Genomic DNA, 21,074 nt, shown 5'->3' with positions numbered 1-21,074 from the left:
GTCACAGGCCTTATTTAAACCCTGCACATTGTTGAAACCCTGCTCTAAAGACAGAATTAATAATTTCCTCATCTGTTTTTCTGTAGTATCTTCATAAAGACTGACTAATTTATTCTCACAACACCCTTGTGAAGAGATGGGATATTACTCTCCCATTTTGCAGATGGGCAGAGATTAAGGCCAAAATTGGAAAAGTGTCCACTAACTTTGGGTGCCCAATTTTAGATGGTTAGGACCTAATGTTTTCTGAGTACTTAGCATTTTATAGCACTTTATATGTTCAAAGTACAGCCTCCCAGTGATTTCAGTTGCCGCAGTGAGCGTACAGCCCCATGGTCTCAAGTTGGGCACCCATAAAATGAGGAAGATAGACTACCTCTGAAAAGTTTAAGTGACTTTCCCAGGATCACACAGGCAGCTTTGTGTATCTGTAATTTTGATTGACTGCTGTCATTTGCCATTCAGACACTGTTTCCTCTCTCGAAGGGTGAGTTCTTTGAAGTACATAGGTCCCTACTGTGAAATCACATGACCTGTCACTTCTCCTTTCCAATCCCTCCTTTCATCATTTGGGCCGTCTTCTCACATACAATTAAGACTGGTGTCATAGACAGATGGAGAAATCTTGCACTGTATGGTCTTATCACACCAACCAGAAACCTTCAGTACTTGACTCTGCTTTAAAAAAAAAAAAAAAAAAAAGTCCATTTCTGTCAGATATACTATTCTAATAATGTATTCTACAGCAGGGACCTACTGCATTTTAAAAAAATTATAAAAATTCCATTATATTGCAGAGACATGGTTGGTGAGGTACTTTTTTTTATTGGACCAGTCTATGTTGGTGGAAGAGACAAGCTTTCAAGCTACACAAATCTCTTCTTCAGGTACTTGGATTATCATAACTAAATAGAAGGTGGAACAGATTGTTTAGAATAAGTGGCTAATTTAAAAAGGTGGGCTAGTGGGTTACAGATTGTTGTAATAAGCCATAAATTCTGTGTCTTTATTAAGACCATGATTTTTAGTGTCTTTTGAAGATGTTATGCAGGTTTCCTTTGAGAATGAGGACTGATAGGTCAGATATGGAGTGATATGCAGTGTTGGTCTTAGGATTTTAGAGAGACAAGTTGGGTGAAGTAATATCGTTTAGAAGAAGAGCTCAGTCTAAATCCAAAAGTTAGTCCAATAAAAGATACTACCTCACCTACTTTGTCTCTCTAGCTACGGAGTGATTGTTTTGTGAAAAGTGTTCACTCACGAGTGATATGGTGTTTTTGTCTTTTATCATTTTTCTCTGAGAGTTCATTCACGAGCACAGTGATTATCTTGTTTCACCCATGTTGTTGAGGCATTTAGTGCACTGAATGAAATACACCACATTGATAGGCAAGTGTAAGACCTGTGGATCTTGAAAGGTGTGTTGGGGAGAGGGGGGCATTGGGCACTGGGGGTATTGATCATTGTAGCAGTGGAGATATGTCTGCAGGTTTTGCATCTGTTATGACAGTGTCTGGTGCAGCTTTGACTTGGTGGGTCTTGGTGCGTGTAAAGCTTGCTTCTGGTGATGAGTTTGGCAAGGCTCGGGGTGTTTGAAGGCCAGAAAAGGTGGGTAAGGAAAGACTTCTTTCAGGATGTGGTCCCCATTGAGTATGGTTTGTAATTGTTTAATGATACCCCATATGGGTTCCAGGATGGGGTGGTAGGTAGCAACTAGGGGTGTGTGGTTGGAGGTTTTTTGTTTTTTTTTCTGTATTGAACCATGTTTTCTCAGGGTATTTGGATAGCTTGTTCCATGATGCTATCTATTTATCTGTGAAGGGTCCTTGTGTGATGAAGACAGTTTTAAGTGTGTTACGGTGTGTATCCTGGGCCTCTCAGTCTTCATGCGCAAAGGATCAGAAGAAGAGTTCTGTGTAAGCTCCAAAGCTTGCCTGTCACCAGTGAAGTTGGTCCATTAAAAGATACAACCTCACCCACCTTGTCTCTCTTAATACCCTGGAACCAACTCAGATACAACAACACTGAATATAAGAAATTGACAGACTCTTATATTTTCATTTTCAAAAATGAGAGAAATGCAAAAGTGAACATAGAGTATAAATAATAAAAAATATTATTGTGTAATTAATATTAAATTATTAAAACAAAGTATTTTTAAAATCTAAGATACCGTTTGCAATATCTAAGCAAATTTGTTCTTAAACTAACTGATTTTTAACCTCTTTAACAAATAGAGAATGTTAATTGCTTGTCTTTATACAAAAGCTTTTAATGGTTTACAGTTAAAAATGCAAGCAGTAATCAATTTTAATATAAATAAGATTAGAATTAATAGCCAAACAGTAGTACAATTTCTTATTTACAAAACAGTACATATAGATTCTGTATCCTGTTTTCACTATATTCTCCTTGTTCTAAAAAGTGCACAAATGTTTTCTTTAATTTTTGGTGTATTAAAACACGCCCCCCTCCCCCACTCCGTGTGTGTGTGTGTGTGTGTACGTACACACACACAAGCTAGATCTGGAAGCCATTGCAGCAAACATGGAATCTCACAATATATTTGTACATTTTCTATTTTAAGATCTTAACTGCATTTTGTAGTCAAATTAGCAATAAAGACTGTTTTCGAGGGAAGCGATACTGAGTGGTTGATGGTGAGCAGGAACTCAAAGGGAAAGGGACAGCAGATGAGGGAGGGAGCAGAGGAAGGGCATGTGTGTGTAATTTTTTTTAAACCACATATTTAAAGCGTAATCAATACGTTGTGGATTTTTTGTACTGCCAGGCCTGCAATCTGAGTCTGGGATCTTGGGACTTGAAATCTAGCTTGATATTTTTCTGGTTTATACACCACTATTATGAAGGTTCTGCCATAAGGGTCCATGTCTCTCGCACACACAGAAAAAGGGAGATGACCAGCACGTGCAGCAGTTTGTTTGGATTCCAGAGAGATGTTCTTATTCCTCCAAATTGGCTTTAGCTTTGCCACTGTTGCTGTTGTTTGCACAGTTCTTGCCAGAATTACGGCAGAATTTATGGAAAAGTTCCCTTATGGTGGAACTTGAATGGAAAATACAGGTAGTAGAGATGAGATACTTTTGTAAAATCTTGGGCATCTCCTACTTCGATCACGTCACTAATGAAGAGGTCCGTAACATCATCACCCAATGCGCTGGGTAATATGAAGATCTCCTGAAGATCGTGAAGAAGAGCAAGCTGAAGTGGTACAGCCATGTAACAAGATCATCTGGCCTATCCAAGATCATCCTCCAAGGGACAGTACAGGGGAATAGAAGAAGAGGTAGACAGAAGAAGAGATGGATTGACAACATAAGAGTGGACAGGAGTGGACTTTGCGGAGACTCAAGCACTGACACACAATCACCAAGGGTGGAGACAGTTGACTGATTGCTTATCAGTGATGGTGCCCCAACAACCAGTGCAGTTATGAGTGTGATGGTGATGATGATTATAAAGGTTCTCTGAAGAAATTCTTCTCTCTGGTATATGTGCAAACCCACTATCTTCAGCAAACCTAACGATAGTCCCTTTTTGCAATATAACCACATTTTAAAAAGTGTCCAAATTTTCATTGTGTCGTTTTGGGCATTGTTGATTTAATTATTTTAAATTTGCATAACTTTCACTTAAATTGTGTTCTGGTGCCTCTTGAATGAAATCCTGACCCCATTGAAGCCAATGGGAATTTTGCCATTGATTTCAGTTTAACCGGGATTTCAAATCTGGACCTTTTTTTCTGCAAGTTATCTGAACTAACAGCAGATGTTGCATAATTTTTATTGCATTGTTTGTGATATTGTATAAAGTTGGTAATAAAATGTATGTAATAGGCTAGAGCAGTGGCTCTCAACCTTTTCAGACTACTGTGCCCCTTTCAGGAGTCTGATTTGTCTTGCGTACCCCAAGTTTCACCTCCCTTAAAAACTACTTGGTTACAAAATCAGACATAAAAATACAGAAGTGTCACAGCACCCTGTTACTGACAAATTGCTTCCTTTCTCATTTTTAACTATATTATAAAATAAATAAATTGGAATATAAAAATTGTTCTTGCATTTCAGTGTATAGTATATAGAGTAGTATAAACAAGTCATTGTCTGTATGAAATTTTATTTTGTACTGACTTTGTTAGTGCTTTTTATGTACCGCTGGGCTAGAGCACAAATGAGTTTCAATCAAAATGCTTGAAAAAAATAGATTTTTGCATGTAAGCATTTCTAAATTGTCCATTACATGGATATTATTTTTGAAAGAGATGATATTGTATTGCAGTTAAGTGGCTACTCTTTTACACATCAACAATGAATATACATTCAGTTAATGCTGAACATGTTAGATGCTATGTTTTTGTATTTACAGTGGGTTTGTATTGCCTCCAGTGAATTAGCATGGTGGAGGAAGAAAGAGGAAGTGCAGGGGGAAAAAAACTTTTAATTTCAACAAGAAATCTAAATCCTCTGTTTATAATTTCTTTAAAATTGCTACTTAATAACGGGTTTTTTTCTCCATGGTCCTCAAGCTTCTTCAGTGAGAAACCTCATAAGGCAAGCCGTGTTCCAGCTAGAAGTGTACTCTGTGATTACCAGTTGATTATCCATTAATTGTCTTGTTCATTCACATTGTTAAATGCCTTTATTTTGTCCATCCTTAAATGATGAGCCTTGATGAAGAGTCAGTGTCATCCTAATTAAACCGCATGATTTACCTAATTTAAGACTAGACTGGACAAAAGGAGACCTGTAGTGGAGGATTATCTGTGGGCTAGTATTGAGATCAGGTACATTTTGTGTGCACTTTACTGTTCTCTATTTTGCATAAGCTTAGTTTTTTATATATATTAGGATATGTCAGAATATTGTACATATGTTTATTTGATGCAGTTTTTTTGTCAGATATTTGTATAAATCATCTCTTTGGTTATGATCATTCTTGTATAAATTAAATATTTTAGATTAATCAGTGGGGTAAGACCAGCTTTTGAAGTGAGACAAATAACATTCATTATTAATTATTTATGTAACAGTAGGTGGGTGTGCACAGCATTTTACAGTAAATCCGTTGTCACAAAAATAGAACTATGGCTGCAAATAGTCATTCAAGGAACACAACTGCTATGGATGGGCTCCTACATGAGGATTTCCAGAACAAACTATAGAAAACATCTAAAACAATATGTCCCTCATTCCATCTTACAGATTTCTTCCTATTTCTCTGGGTCTCTTACCTCCATAGGTCAGTAACCACCATCAAACCCTTGTCAACCTTGCGGGTGTTACTGTGTGATTTCATCCCATGGTCCATGTCTGAGGCAAGAATAAGACCAGAAGTTGATCACCCCTATGAGACTCCCAGCCTTTTTATACAACCCTATTATAAGCCTCCTCCCACTGATGCTAGGATGAGGCCTCATATGGTTCAGACAATACCATTCCTAGGGTGATGGACAAAGTTTAAGTAAAGAGTAGGAAGAATGTTTCTTTAGTCTGATATTTGAGTTTTTAGAATAATCTCCCCTCACACTTCCTGTCAGTTTCATTGCTCAATCCATGTAATGGACTCATCCCAAAAGACACGGAAACCACCTTCCCCACAGTACCTCTGAGCAAAAAAACCAATCCTGTTAATTCCAAATTCCTGGCTAGCTCTCTGCAAGTACATCTATATTTCTCAGACACTTGATTTAATTATACCATAAAAACTACCCATGTGTAGTTTGGTTTCTTTTGTTTAATTTTTGTTCTTGTAATTTAACTAAGAGAGATTGTGTCTGAAACCTTAGCATATTTGTGATGATACTGGAGAGCCAAGTTATTACCTTTGATCTATTGTCTGCTCTCTTCACTTTCCTTGTCTTTGGTTTCTCCAAGGACTGGAATTAATCAATGTGTATAGTTCAAACATAAAATGTAATCCCTTTTTCATTTTGTGTAAGCAAAATCATAGTGCACAGTTCATTGTAAGAAGTATAAAGGATCATCAAGCAACAATTCATGTTTCCAACTTTGCTAACAGTTCAAATGTTCATAAGCAGGGTTTTTTTTAATTCTATAAATTCATCTTTTATCTGTAAATTTCATTTTCACTGTGGATAGAAAGAATTCTTCTGTTATAGGTAGCTGTTTGGCAAAAAGGGTTTTGTCCTAAAGTATGTCCGGTTAAGATTTTTACTTATTCCATCTTCACATTTGTGTAGTCTCTTCAATATCAGCTGTAAGATTGTGATCTTGTGATGAAGATTTTCTAAAGAGATTGTACAGACTCTTCTTAAATGTTTTATCTAATAAAAGATTTACAACAGGATCTAAACTACTTTTGGCAGCTGCAAGACAAGTAAGAAAGTTTTTTGCTTCCACTAAATAGTTCATCATCTGGCAGTCTTCACTACCAAGCAGCGCATAAAAAACTGGCCTTAAAATATGATATGGAAGATAGCAGACAGTTAATATAAGCAGGATGACAAAAATGTTTCTTTTGACTGTACTGTAAATTAGATGTTTCTTTCCAATGCAAGTATTTTTCTGCATTTTACTCAGGTGATTGACAAGGGAATAGTATGAGAATAATACTGTAATAAAAAATAAAAAAAACCATGCAGTAGCAATAAGAACTGTGATCTTTGCAGTGAGTTCGCCATTTTCTGCTTTCCAGTGGTAGCATCGGTCAACTTGTTCTTGATCAGGCTCTAGGTACAAATCATACACTATCACTGGTACAGTTACGCCCAGTACAATGATCCATATACTGATGCACAAGTATTTAGCAAATTTTGGCTGACGAAACTTTTCCAGTAGGCATTTATAGAAGTAGTTTTCGTTAACTGTTGGAGAATATTGTGTGTGGTCATTATTTTTCATCACTGTTGAATACTGACTTAAAGCAGTCCAACATAAAATTGTAATGCTGACATACATACTAGTGTGTATAACCAGAGTTCCAAAGTAGTTTACTATTTTACATAGCATGGAATCATACTCCCACTGATAGCCATCTGCAAAGTAGGCAGCGAGAAAAGGCATTGTTATGCATACAAATAGATTTGCAATAACAAGATTTGTCAGGTAGATGTTCTGTGTTCTTTTTGTAGATATGTGCTTTGAAAATATCCACCCAGAGAGAATGTTTCCAAAACTGCCTGTAGTAAATAGGAAGGAATAGATGATTGGCAGAGCTACTGTAGAAGCCGATGATGGTTGAAGAAAACATGTTGAATTTTTCATTAATCCCATTCAGGTTTTTCTTGAATAAATGCACACTGAGCTGAAAAACAATTGCAGGAGTTATTTTCTTCTGTAATCTATATTTAATGGCTGTCGTACATACTAATTTAATAATTTTGCTAACAATTTCTTTTCCTTCCCTCAGGCGCTTGAATATTTATACCCAGCAGTTAGCCTCCTGGAAGTTGTCATCTTGACACTGCAAGATGGTAGAATTGCAGTTTCTTTTTGAGTTGACATGAAATTTTTTGCACACGGATTCAGGGATACTACAAAAGTAGTATAACACTAAATATCTGTGGTCTTAGATCATAAATCCTGAGTCCAATAACATAGCACATAGAGACTCAGGAAACCTGGAGAATTCATCCAAATTCTGACAGTGATTCATGATTGTGGACTAGCACTTCAATCTCTCCATACCTCAGTGTCCTGAATTATAACATGACAATACTTTGCTTCTAGAGCATTTTGATATTGTCAAATCAAAGATGCTAAATACACGTAAAGTAGTATTTTGATTGCAGAAATGCAGAGTAGCACTCCCTGGCCTCCACTCAAATATGTACTGGAGATGTACTATGACACTAAAATGCTGGCCACGAGGATTTAGTTTACGGTGAAAGAAAAACTTCCAGTATTCTTTACCACTCTCTTCTTGAGCCCTGGTCATTGCTGCTATAGCTATCCTGTTCAGTCTGGTCTGATTATGAAATATTTTCAAACTTCATCAGATTTTTCAGCAATCATTCCACAAGTTTAAATTTTGGCCAGTTTAATTTAGTTTTTGTTTTGTGTTTACAGGCTGTAGATAAGGAATCAAATGTATATGAGCAGTGTTAAAGTACTCAACAGTGACAGCATGTCTTTCTGCCATTTAAACTGGTGTTTCAGCTTGCTAGTGTGGAGGGAAGGGGAAAGAGTTGGAGATTGCTATATTCTTCTTCATGCACATCTTACTTGTTAATGAACTAGATCCCTAATGAGATTTTATTTAATTTATAAATTCATGGAAAAACTTCATTCACATTCCAAAGTTATAAAATAAAATATTTTTATTTTAAAACTGTTATACAAAAGAGTTATTAACTACAGTGTGGAGAAGATTTTGTATAAACATGAAAAGGTACAAAAGGAAGATAGAGAAAGCCAGATGTACTATGTCAGAAAAATAAAAAAGTTCAAAAGGTTTGTTTAAAAATGATGCCGTGCAAAACCCCTTCCAGCCCTGGTAACTCTCAAATGAAACTAACTTTTACGTAACTGTTCCCATTTACTATCTGGATTTTTAAGGAAATTGAGCTAAATTCTGCTGTTAAAGTGAAGTAAATCCAGAGTAACGATTGAAGTCATTAACTCACAGTCTAATGTCTAATTCTGATATTTTTTTGTATGTTCAGATGAAAAAAAATAAGGAATTAACAATTAAACTTACCGCTGAAAACTGCAAGCACCTTCCAATTCAAAGACCAGATGTTTCTGTTTGAAGCATTTCCTTTTCAGTCCAACCCACTGTCTGAAAACTGCTTTCTACTTATTTACTTATTTGTGAAGAGAAGGGGATGTTTCTTAAACTCAGAAAAGAGGATCTATGTGCTCAGTTCTCAGAATTTGTTGTAGAGGTTTGCTTTGTTGAGGTTAAGACCAGCTTTCTGTTTAAAGCTTGAGACTTCTAAGTGCTTTAAAATACCCATAGTTACTCAGATTGCCTTGAAATTAGGTGAGCCTCTGGGGGAAAGGAGTAGAGTTAGTAATCCATATCTGGGGTCATTTGACCAAGGGATTCCTGAGATAGTCCTTCCCTTTCACCATCCAGTGGGGAGTAGAGAACAGGCATGTTGGGAGCATGTTGGGTGAGCAGTTGAGAAACGGTCATGCTTGACTCATATTGCAACTTTTCTTAAGGTTGACATATTCTAACCATATATTTTTTCCCCAGACTTGAGGATCAAACTATGGCTTTGATCCTGACACAAAAGTCTCCCTCACTTGAGGGTTATAGTTGAGCACTGCTCCTTTGGGTGGTTCAGTACATTTGCCAAAGTGTTTAGTTGTCATTTTAGGCTTGTGCCTAGCAATCACAAGGTAAACTGATAACTGTGAACGTGCATGGACAGGGGAGCCAAGAGGGTTTGTAGCCTCAAAAAGTTCACTGAATCTGGATAATGCGAGGGGATAAGCAATAAGCTTTTGATCCTGACCCCCCACACACCATAGCTAGTGTCAAGTCCTACCTAGGGAAGAAATCTGGAAAATGTTTGGAAATATGTTACTAAAATCTGTCTCTGCAAGGGGTGGGGGTTAATTTTGGGGGAATGTAATCAGTGTTTTGAAGGGGGGAGATTAGATATCCAAATGCTTTCTGGGAAGGGAAGGGGAGAATGGAGGAGAGGTTTGGGGGTTGCAGCAAGGGGAAGGGATAAATGAGGATGGGGGGAGGGGAGAAGGTCTGGTTTAAGGGGGTTGGGGCTAGGTGGAATGGGAAGACAGGGACACTTGAAAGGAGATGAGGTGAGTGTCAGGAGAGCAGTGGGGAGAATAGGGGTGGGGGTGACTGTCAACCCAACATTCTTGTGTGTGTGTGTGTGTGTGTGTGTGAGAGAGAGAGAGAGAGAGAGATGCCAGTATCTAGGGGTCTGCCTCTCTTGGGGGGGTTCTGAACCACTCTACCTACCTTCATGTGTGTTGGGATCTGGGGGGACTCTGCCCCTCAACCGTAGTCTGCCAACCATCAGATGGACCAGGTTTGAGGTGGGGAGCTTGCCCTTCTGGGGAAGTCTGAGCCCTTCTCCCTACCCCTCATGTGAGCTAGGATCTGGGGAAGCCTTGCCCCTCTGAGTTGGAGGAGCTGAGAACAGGTGTTCTGGGAGTATGTACCAAAAGCATACTGCTGAGAAGCAGATTAAAATGTGCATACCTGCCACATACCACAGGCTCTCTAGCACTGGGGAGGGGGATCAGAACACCCACTGACATGAATGGAGCAGTTCACTTGTCTCAGAGCCATTGTCTCAGGCTGAGTTCATCTCCGTGGGTGGTTTTCTCTCATCTGAGGCCATCTCATTGAGCTGAATGGGCCACTTAACACCTATCTGAGCCTCTTTTGCTACTAATGGATGTTTGAGCCCCTTTCCTCCACCATTCAAAAATGTCCCCATTTCAGCATTATTCTGTGCTGGGGATTTGGATATAGGAAAGCAGTTGCTGATTAATTTCATAGTATAACAGAGCCCTTCCTGCTTAAAGGATGACTCTTCTAAGTCCTCTAAAATCTAGATGCTTACATGGATGCAAACTTTTATATCTTCCAAGATGTTTATTTTTGGATTGGCTCTCCCTATATGAGAATATAGGGCAGGGTTACTGATCGAAATTGGGTCATTTGAGCAAGGGGTTCCTGAGATACAACCCACTCGGGGAAAAAACAGATTTCATAAAGTTCAGATACTAGCAACTTTGAAGTTTGAAACCCACCTTGAACAGAAATCTGAGAATGAACTGTAAATATTTGGAGAAAATCTGCCTTGGTTAAGAATTTTTTTGTTCTTTTATACATATGTTTTGGAGAAATATAATCTGAGCACAGCAGATAATTCAGAAGGCACTGAAACTAATTTTGAAAAACAAATTACACATATGAATGTGTGCTCGGAGGCAAGGGGTGACTAGGGCTAGAAGAGTACATGGGAATAGGGTTGAGAGTTTGGATATGCAATGAGAGATGGAGGTCTGAGGAGGAAGATAAGTGGCAATAGGTGGTGGGGGAAGAAAGAGCGATGAGGGCTCAAGTGAGGGGATAGGAATTAGAGGGAGTGGAGGGGAAAAAATAGGATGGGTTGGTCAAGGGCCAGAATCCAAAGAAACGTTTTTCACACTGCAAGTGCTCCTGTTCAACAAACTCATACAATGCTGTACCTTAATAATATATACCCCTTTTGCTTATATTTTTAGAGCATTAAATGAAAAATAAAATCAAACCACTATATAACCTAAAAATAACTTCCAAGAAAGATGTAATAAATTACATCTGAGACTTTGAGAAAGTACGTAGCTAAAATGTCAGTTAAATGCAAATATTAGTATTAAAATACTTTCAAAAAGAACAGGAGTACTTGTGGCACCTTAAAGACTAACAAAGTGCCACAAGTACTCCTGTTCTTTTTGCGGATACAGATTAACACGGCTGCTACTCTGAAACCTGTCAAAATACTTTCAGACACTTTCAGTTTACAGAGTATTTGTGTTGGTTTTGTCAAATAAAATTATTGTAGGCATATATGTATATACATAGGAATAATTACTGTGAAATACCTGTTAAAACTAACAGGTTTTTACAGATCACTACTGAAAATGTAATTTTGTACAGCAATACGAATTATAAATAAAATATACATGGATAATGTAGAATTATAATATTCACCATCAGTAGGAAAAGGGACAGGTCCTCTGCCAGAGAAGGGCCTTGACATTTGGAGTGAGTTAAGTCAAGGCAAGATTGAGGCAATTGTACAGATGATTATCAGTGAAAACGGCACAATTACGCAGTTTTTTGTTGTTCATTGTTAAGAATTCTGACTCTCACACATATGTCGAGCCAAACATAGTCAAGATGTTAAATGCCACCTTCCTCAAGTGTGGTTACTTGGAGTCCAGCACAAGGGTTGTCTAGAAAGTTTTTCAAATGTAGTTTGTGTCGTTCACTTGTAAATCAGTAAGCTCATGCTGTGGTTTTGCTTTTTTAGCATCTGGAAAGGATACTTCTGCTTGATTGCACCAAGTGCCATTTGCGTGGACTATGAATGTATTCTTAACAAATAAGGTGGTGTCTTTAACACTTTAAAAATTTTGGAACCTCTCCTGGAAGTTTTGAAAAAGCCTGTCCAGAGAGTACACCATCTGATTCACATCTGCAGTGTCCCAGCAACTTAGCAGCATCAGGAAATGCAGCATCTCCCCAGATTCCAAATAATTTTTTTAAGAGACTCTGTTTTGAAATGCAGTGACGTGGTAGAGATCCACTATGTTTTCATTTCGCCCCTGTAGCTTTAAATTGAAATAATTTAAATGGCCTGTCAAATCAACAAGGGAGGCCAGGATGCTTATGCTTGTGGCATCCCTCAAAAATGTGTGTAGCTCTTCTACCTGTTTCCCTGGAGTTCTATATAGCTATTCTTCCACATGAACTCAAATTTCCCACAGCCTTCTTAGTACTTGCCCTCTGCTCAGACAGTGGATGTCATTATGAACCAACAGGTCATTGTAATTGGCAGATACTTCTGAAAGAAAGCTTTTGAGCTGTGTTGCAGTGCTGCTTGGACCGAAGGAAGTTGAGAGGTTTTATCCCCATTGATATTACATTAGCTTACTCATAGCTAAGCTTCGCACAAAGTGCGGTTTGGTGGATTACAGTGATAGAAAATCAAATTGGGATTCAGTACCATTCATAGATTCTAGGACTAGAAGGGACCTCAAGAGGTCATCGAGTCCAGTCCCCTGCCCTCATGGCAGGACCAAATACTGTCTAGACCAACCCTGATAGACATTTATCTAACCTACTCTTAAATATCTCCAGAGATGGAGATTCCACAATCTCCCTAGGCAATTTATTCCAATGTTTAACCACCCTGACAGTTAGGAACTTTTTCCTAATGTCCAACCTAAACCTCCCTTGCTGCAGTTCAAGCCCATTTTTTCTTGTTCTATTCTTAGAGGCTAAGGTGAACAAATTTTCTCCCTCCTCCTTATGACACCCTTTTAGATACCTGAAAACCGCTATTATGTCCCCTCTCAGTCTTCTCTTTTCCAAACTAAACAAACCCAATTCTTTCAGTCTTCCTTCATAGGTCATGTTCTCAAGACCTTTAATCATTCTTGTTGCTCTTCTCTGGACCCTCTCCAATTTCTCCACATCTTTCTTGAAATGCGGTGCCCAGAACTGGACACAATACTCCAGTTGAGGCGAAGAATGACTTCTCGTGTCATGCTCACAACACACCTGTTAATGCATCCGAGAATCACGTTTGCTTTTTTTGCAACAGCATCACACTGTTGACTCATATTTCGCTTGTTGTCCACTATAACCCCTAGATCCCTTTCTGCTGTACTCCTTCCTAGACAGTCTCTTCCCATTTTGTATGTGTGAAACTGATTGTTCCTTCCTAAGTGGAGCACTTTGCATTTGTCTTTGTTAAACTTCATCCTGTTACCTCAGACCATTTCTCCAATTTGTCCAGATCATTTTGAATTATGACCCTGTCCTCCAAAGCAGTTGCAGTCCCTCCCAGTTTGGTATCATCTGCAAACTTAATAAGCGTACTTTCTATGCCAATATCTAAGTCATTGATGAAGACATTGAACAGAGCCGGTCCCAAAACAGACCCCTGCAGAACCCCACTTATTATACCTTTCCAGCAGGATTGGGAACCATTAATAACTACTCTCTGAGTACAGTTATCCAGCCAGTTATGCACCCACCTTATAGTAGCCCCATCTAAATTGTATTTGCCTAGTTTATCAATAAGAATATCATGCAAGACCGTATCAAATGCCTTACTAAAGTCTAGGTATACCACATCCACCGCTTCTCCCTTATCCACAAGACTCATTATCCTATCAAAGAAAGCTATCAGATTGGTTTGGCACAATTTGTTCTTTACAAATCCATGCTGGCTATTCCCTATCACCTTACCACCTTCCAAGTGTTTGCAGATGATTTCCTTAACTACTTGCTCCATTATCTTCCCTGGCACAGAAGTTAAACTAACTGGTATGTAGTTTCCTGGGTTGTTTTTATTTCCCTTTTTATAGATGGGCACTATATTTGCCCTTTTCCAGTCTTCCAGAATCTCTCCCGTCTCCCATGATTTTCCAAAGATAATAGCTAGAGGCTCAGATACTTCCTCTGTTAGCTCCTTGAGTATTCTAGGATGCATTTCATCAGGACCTGGTGACTTGCAGGCATCTAACTTTTCTAAGTGATTTTTAACTTGTTCTTTTTTTATTTTTATCTTGTAAACCTACCCCCTTCCCATTAGCATTCACTATGTTAGGCATTCCTTCAGACTTCTTGGTGAAGACTGAAACAAAGAAGTCATTAAGCATCTCTGCCATTTCCAAGTTTCCTGTTACTGTTTCTCCCGCCTCACTGAGCAGTGGGCCTACCCTGTCCTTGGTCTTCCTCTTTCTTCTAATGTATTGATAAAAAGTCGTCTTGTTTCCCTTTATTCCCGTAGCTAATTTGAGCTCATTTTGTGCCTTTGTCTTTCTAATCTTGCCCCTGCATTCCTGTGTTGTTTGCCTATATTCATCCTTTGTAATCTGTCCTAGTTTCCATTTTTTATATGACTCCTTTTTATTTTTTAGATCATGCAAGATCTTGTGGTTAAGCCAAGGTGATCTTTTGCCACATTTTCTATCTTTCCTACACAGTGGAATAGCTTGCTTTTGGGCCCTTAATAGTGTCCCTTTGAAAAACTGCCAACTCTCCTCAGTTGTTTTTCCCCTCAGTCTTGATTCCCATGGGACCTTACCTATCAGCTCCCTGAGCTTACCAGAATCCGCCTTTCTGAAATCCATTGTCTCTATTTTGCTGTACTCCCTTCTACCCTTCCTTAGAATTGTGAACTCTATGATTTCATGATCACTTTCACCCAAGCTGCCTTCCACTTTCAAATTCTCAACGAGTTCCTCTCTATTTGTTAAAATCAAATCTAGAACAGCTTCCCCCAGTAGCTTTTTCAATCTTCTGAAATAAAAAGTTGTCTGCAATGCAGTCCAAGAACTTATTGGATAGTCTGCGGTGTTATTTTCCCAACATATATCTGGATAGTTGAAGTCCCCCATCACCACCAAATCTTGGGCTTTGGATGATTTTGTTAGTTGTTTAAAAAAAGCCTCATCCACCTCTTCCACCTGGTTAGGTGGCCTGTAGTAGACTCCTAGCATGACATCACCCTTGTTTTTTACCCCTTTTAGTCTAACCCAGGGACTCTCAACACTTCCGTCTCCTATGTCCATCTCCACCTCAGTCCAAGTGTGTGCATTATTAATATATAAGGCAACACCTCCTCCCTTTTCCCCCATCTATCCTTCCTGAGCAGGAGCACTGTCTGTTGTAATTGACCCAATCTGAGTCATGTCTAAACCTTCATTAGACAAAAAAGTTTGAACAGAATTAAACAAATCCTCACCTGTCATGGGATTCTTATGCAGTTTAAGGGACAACAAATCCTCCATAAATTTCTCTCTATCAAAAAAAGTCTGAAGGTGTCAACATCTTTCTTCTCTGCAAAAAGAGTTTCAGCTGTAGTAGTCATATGTTGTTTAATAATGTCCACATCTGTAAAAGGTTTCCTGTGTTTTGCCGCACACACCTCAGTGAAGCTTCAGTTGAATTTTCCTGAATGCAAGTAGCTTTTGAAATATTTGTGCTCTGAAAATATTCATCTTTTAATTAAGTGATCTTGTCAGATCTTAAATGGGAGCCCAGTGGATATTTGCAGTTAAAATCCATGTGCTTTGTTTCATAGTGCAGTTTGACATTACCACATTTAACAACCACCACAGTCTTTGTACAATTTAAACGTACCGGTAAAGCCTTTGGATGTTGTGGCAAAATAACAGTAAGCGTCAGTCCACTTTTCTTTAAATGAACAGTTTTTGGTTTCAACTTCCTTTTTGCCATGTTTAAATATCAAATGCGCCAGAGGCAGGTCTACAGCTTTCAACAGTGTAAATGAGCCTATGAACATACTCTTGGTTTTTTATTGGCAGAAAGTGATGATAGCTCAAATTAAGCAAATAAGGAATTAGTGAATCAATCATTAATTCACAGTACTGGAAATCGCATTGTGAGAGAATGAGTGGGAGCAGTGGAGTTGAGTATTCTTTAAATCTTTAAGAATCAAAAACTAAGAATCAGCATTTCCTGATACCACCTTCTAATGTGTAGTACTAGTACCAATGTGTAGTACTACTTGCACAGATACTCCAGACTTTCCTGGTACCAAGTTGTTAAATAATGCGTTAATTGTAATTTTGATCATGTTTTTCTTCTCTGCAGCTGGGTAGCCATTAAAAACATTGTGTTCATTGGGGAAAAAATATTCTGATTTTGTGATTAATGTATTCTAACTGTGCTCAGTAGTGGTACTATAGGTTTGTCAGCATAGCAATACATCTTTTTAGATGGTTTGTCTGCTGTAATAAAATGAATTCTGCGCTGAAATTTAGCATATGGATTAGCATATGTAAAGGCATTTTTTTTACAAAAAAACGTATTTTTGTCCATTTGTTTCAAATATTTATTCCTTAATACAGACTGAGTCCTTCAAATATTTTTTTACTTGCTGTTGATATTTTAAAAATTAACTGAATTGATATTCTGTGTGGTATTTATTAATACTATAGATGAGTATGTATATAATTAGAAAAGCTTCTTACTGTGTGTTATGATATTATCTACCAAGTGCAAAATATGCATCTACATTTTTTAAAATATGCATTTATATAGGTTGCAGAGGAATTGGTCTGATTTATTCATGTTGGCTCATAACATTCCAACAGATGTTTCTGTAACTATTATGTTAAAATGATTACTGCTTTATTACCACCACTGCCACCAAAATCAAGGTACAGTAACATTTGGGAAATGAATAGTGGTGATGAAAAAGGAAAAGTAGTCAAGAAACACAAGTATTTGTATGTATGGCTTCCATTTTCAAACAAGGAAAATGTGAAAAACCAAAACATTTACAGAATTGCTTTGAATATGGCAATTGAAATCAGAGCACAGTCTCATTGATTTTTCTGAAACATTAATGGCAGCAGGAATGGCATAGAAAGAAGATTCTGCACATGGAGAGCAGTCAGGTGGGACTCTGGGATACAAGTTATATGTTTGAGACAATCACAAATTATATTACATGTAATACTGATGTTACTTAACTGAGTTCATATATTGTGGATAATTTTATTATTAGAATTAAAAAAAAATTAAAAGTACTCCCAACAGTAAATACCTTCACCGAAATTCACAAAAACAGGGAAATTCAGAGTGGAAGGGATAGCCTTTGGCTTGATAGTCTATTCTTATTTATTATGCAATATTATTATGTATCGCGGTGGTTCTCAAACTTTAGCAACCCCCATTTTGATTTAAAATTTTTTGCAGACCCCCCAAGCTGGCTTCTTATTTTCCTGGGGGTGCTCAAACCCCACTCAGCCCCAAGCCCCGCCCCCACACCACCTCTTCCCCCAAGGCCCACCCACCTCTTCTCCCCCCTCTCCATCCATACCCCTCCTCTTGCCCACCTCTTTCCACCCCTGAGTGCACCCTCTCCCTGCTCCTTCTCCCTCCCAGCACCTCCTGCATGCCACTGAACAGTTGTTCTGCGGCGTGCAGAAGGCACTGGGAGGGAAGGGGAGGAGCTGATCAGTAGGGCCGGGGGCTCTGGACATGACTCGCAAACCCCCTGGAATACCCTTGCAGACCCCAGTTTGAGAACCACTGAGGTATAACATATGCAAAATGGGCAAAGAATTTTAACACGTTTTAAACTGGTTATAGTTTAGGATATTTTGTAAATATAGGGCCACTAATATTATTGTCTCACAAATATGGATTAACTACTGTGGAGCTACAACTCTGATTATGCTTCCAAAAGAACAGTTGAATAGCATGTATATGAGTTAGTGTAGTATCTTGTGACTATTGATCTTTAATTTAAAAAAAAATAAAAATTCTGTAGTAAAATTGCAGGTTTGTTTTATTATGTATATGAATCTGAACTGGGCAGGAAACAGTTTTGCTATACCACAAAGATTTCTGAAATTTCAAAAAAATATTCCTTGAACATCTGTGTGTGTGTGTGTGTGTGTGTCCCCCTCCGCTCCCTGTCCCCAAGAAAATCTTCCTGACGTCAGTCATTTTGACAAAACTTTTTCATTTCCTGACCAAAAAAAATGTACATCAAAAAATTCCTGACTAGGTCTAGTATGTAATGCTGTTAGAAGTGGCATTTCAGCAAAGTACTTAGATACCTCTTTAAGTCCTGTTGAAATCAAGTGCTTTGTTGACTCAGGATAGAGTGAGGTCTGTGAGTAAATATTTTGCTCATTTGGGACCAGAAATGTGTAGACATTGTTCTATTGATGCCTATTGCAATTTCCAGTGGCTTTGGCTAAATTGTATAATTCAAAAGTGAAACTTAATATATTAATTGATTAATATAACTGTATGCAAAAGTGATGGGCACATCCCAGAAAAGTGTTGCATTTTTACTGTCCACAGGAGTGCATGGGCAGGGATATATATTGTAGCCATATCTTCATAACCTGCTATTTAGTTACTACAAATAGGAAAATAAAGCAGTTTGTTCACTGTCCAGTGCTGTCCATGTATCTGGTTACACAATACAGGTAAAATAACTTTGATCAGACATTTAAAAATCTGCCTCAAAGATGCTTTTGTGTCTATCTTAGCTTTAAAATTTTGTTCTTGGCCTTGTTTAGGATTCAGGTCATTAACACTAAATAGTTTCAAAATTATTCTAGTGAAATTCTTCATGCTGCCTCCAGAGGTCTCATTTTATCATACATGCAAAACAGGAGGGGGAAAAAAGTTTATATTGATTATGAAAACGTTGACTTTAGAATTCAGCTTTTACACTTAAACTACATTTGGAAGTGGTGGTCACAGAAGAGAATTTTCACTATATTCTGTTACATTACAATTTAATTAGAATTTGTTTTCTTCAATTTATATGCATCTGTGTAGGATTTTTGGTAGAGTTGCCAGAAATTTTTTCCCACATATAAAATTTTTTGTAGATTTTGTGGAAAAACAAGAATTAATGTGGTTTTTGACTAGCTTTAATCATTTGCAAAAATAAAACGTAAGTATTACAGTGAAGATGAAGCTGATAATCAGAGGAGTAAATTCTGCTGACTTCAGCTTTTTACCTTTGCTTGTTTGCTTTCTTTCTTTCTTTCTTTGCCTGCTGACTCTCATTCCACAGTGATCAGCAGTGTTCACGTTCGTAACAGGGAGAGCTCGGAGAAAAGTATCTCAGGCAACAGTATTCCAAATTTATCAGACTTTTCATTGTCTGATCTTGCATATCATGATGATTTTGCCTTCCATTAATTTTAGTGGAAGGAATAGTTTTTATATGTGAGGGTTTGGACTCCCCACCCCTTCTGGGTTGCTGCCTGATGTACTGGGGTTTCACTGAGCCCCTCTTGCTCCACCACCTAGACTCCCTCTCCCTGTTTTGCTGAATTAGGCTTCTTGCAGCACACACACACACCAGCTGTGGAATCACACAGAGGCTGCAAACAGCTCTCTATGGGAAGGCTAGGAAATGGCTCAGCACTCCCCTTTTGGGGTGTAAACCCAAAATAATACTGTCTTGCACTGTATAGAAAGATCTGTGCAGCGCAAGCTCATAAAAATTGCCCTCTCCCTCATTGTGGAAAGAGACATGCACAGCTTCTCCTCCCCTTCCCCAGATATGAATTGCACAAGTTGGGTTATGTTATAATCAAATAAGTTTATTAACTACAAAAGGCAAATTTTAAGTGATTATAAGGGATAGCAAACAGAACAAAGCAGATCGCTAGGCAAATAAAATATGCAAACTAAGCTTGATTCATTAAAGAAACAGGTTACAAAATGTAATTTCTCGCCCTAAATGTTGATTTAGGTAGGATGCAGAATTTCTGTAGCATAGAGTTCATTATTTCTCTTACAGACTAGATTTCTGTTCTTCTCTCTTCAGGTGCTTTTAGCAGTCTTTCTTCTTGGGTGGGAACGCAGTGAAGGGAGAATCCTGATTGCCTTGCTTCCCAGCCTTAAATAGAATTTACATAAGGCGGGAAGCCTTTGTTTCCAGTGGGAAAGTATCAGCAGTGTCCAAGGTGGTATTTTGCATTAGGTAACCTTGCAGTGTTGAAGCAACCATGAAACCAAGTTTACAGTAACCCCTCGCTTAACGTTGTAGTTATGTGCCTGAAAAATGCAACTTTAAGCGAAACTATGTTAAGCGGATCCAATTTCCCCAGAAGAATTAATGTAAATAGGGGGGGTTAGAGTCCAGAGAAAATTTTTTCAATAGACAAAAAACTGTATATTATATAGATATTCACACAGTATACATTTTAAACAAACAGTTTAATACTGTTCACAGCTATGATGATTGTAAAGCTTGGTTGAGGTGGTGAAGTTAGAGGGTGGAAGAGGGAGGGATATTTCCCAGGGAATGCCTTGCTGCTAAACGATGAACTAGCACTCGGCTGAGCCCTCAAGGGTTAACACGTTGTTAATGTAGCCTCTCACACAAGACAGCATAGCAGACAGAGACAGACGCACACCTTGTGTGTGGGAGAGAGAGAGATGCACACTGCCCCTTTAAGTAAGCTGACCCACTCTTAAGTGCATTGTCTTTTTAAGTGGATCAGGAAGTTGAGACAGCAGCTGCTGCCCCAGGCTCTCTCTCTCTCCCTCCATCTGTGTCCCCTCCTTGCTCTATGTGGAGAAGGGGTAAGTGGGGTGCAGGAGCAGGGGGGAGGGGGACAGCCTGACATAGGCCCCACTCCTTCCCCCCTGCACAGCAAGCAGGAGTCTCTGTGAGCAGCTCCAAGGCAGAGGGCAGGAGCAGCACATGGCAGTGAGGAGAGGGACAGCTGAACTGCCAGCAACTGACAGCCTGCTGGGTGGCTGCAGCACAGGGAACTTAGGGGAGCGGGGAGCTGATGGGGGGCTGCCGCTCCACCCTGGTTCCAAGCCCCCACCAGATAGCTGCAACGGGCTGCTCTTCCTGCAAGCAGTGG

At 38.7% G+C, this 21,074-nt stretch overlaps 2 protein-coding genes across 11 annotated transcripts in view; one reads left to right on the top strand and one right to left on the bottom strand.

Annotated features, from left to right (window-relative positions):
* Positions 1-21,074, top strand: part of CASK (calcium/calmodulin dependent serine protein kinase) — a 407,811-nt gene that overhangs the window by 223,168 nt on the left and 163,569 nt on the right. The window lies entirely within an intron of this gene.
* Positions 5,550-8,747, bottom strand: GPR82 (G protein-coupled receptor 82). The gene is made up of 2 exons (XM_039525926.1): positions 8,680-8,747; positions 5,550-7,284 (listed from the first exon to the last, which is right to left on the bottom strand). The coding sequence occupies exon 2, from the start codon at positions 7,251-7,253 to the stop codon at positions 6,207-6,209; it is 1,047 nt and encodes a 348-aa protein (XP_039381860.1). The 5' UTR covers positions 7,254-7,284; positions 8,680-8,747; the 3' UTR covers positions 5,550-6,206.

The sequence above is a fragment of the Mauremys reevesii genome, linkage group 1 (genome assembly GCF_016161935.1).
Source record: "Mauremys reevesii isolate NIE-2019 linkage group 1, ASM1616193v1, whole genome shotgun sequence".
Lineage (NCBI taxonomy): Eukaryota > Metazoa > Chordata > Testudines > Geoemydidae > Mauremys > Mauremys reevesii.
Note: the sequence above shows the minus strand (reverse complement) of the source record. Positions and strands in the feature narration are given on the sequence as shown.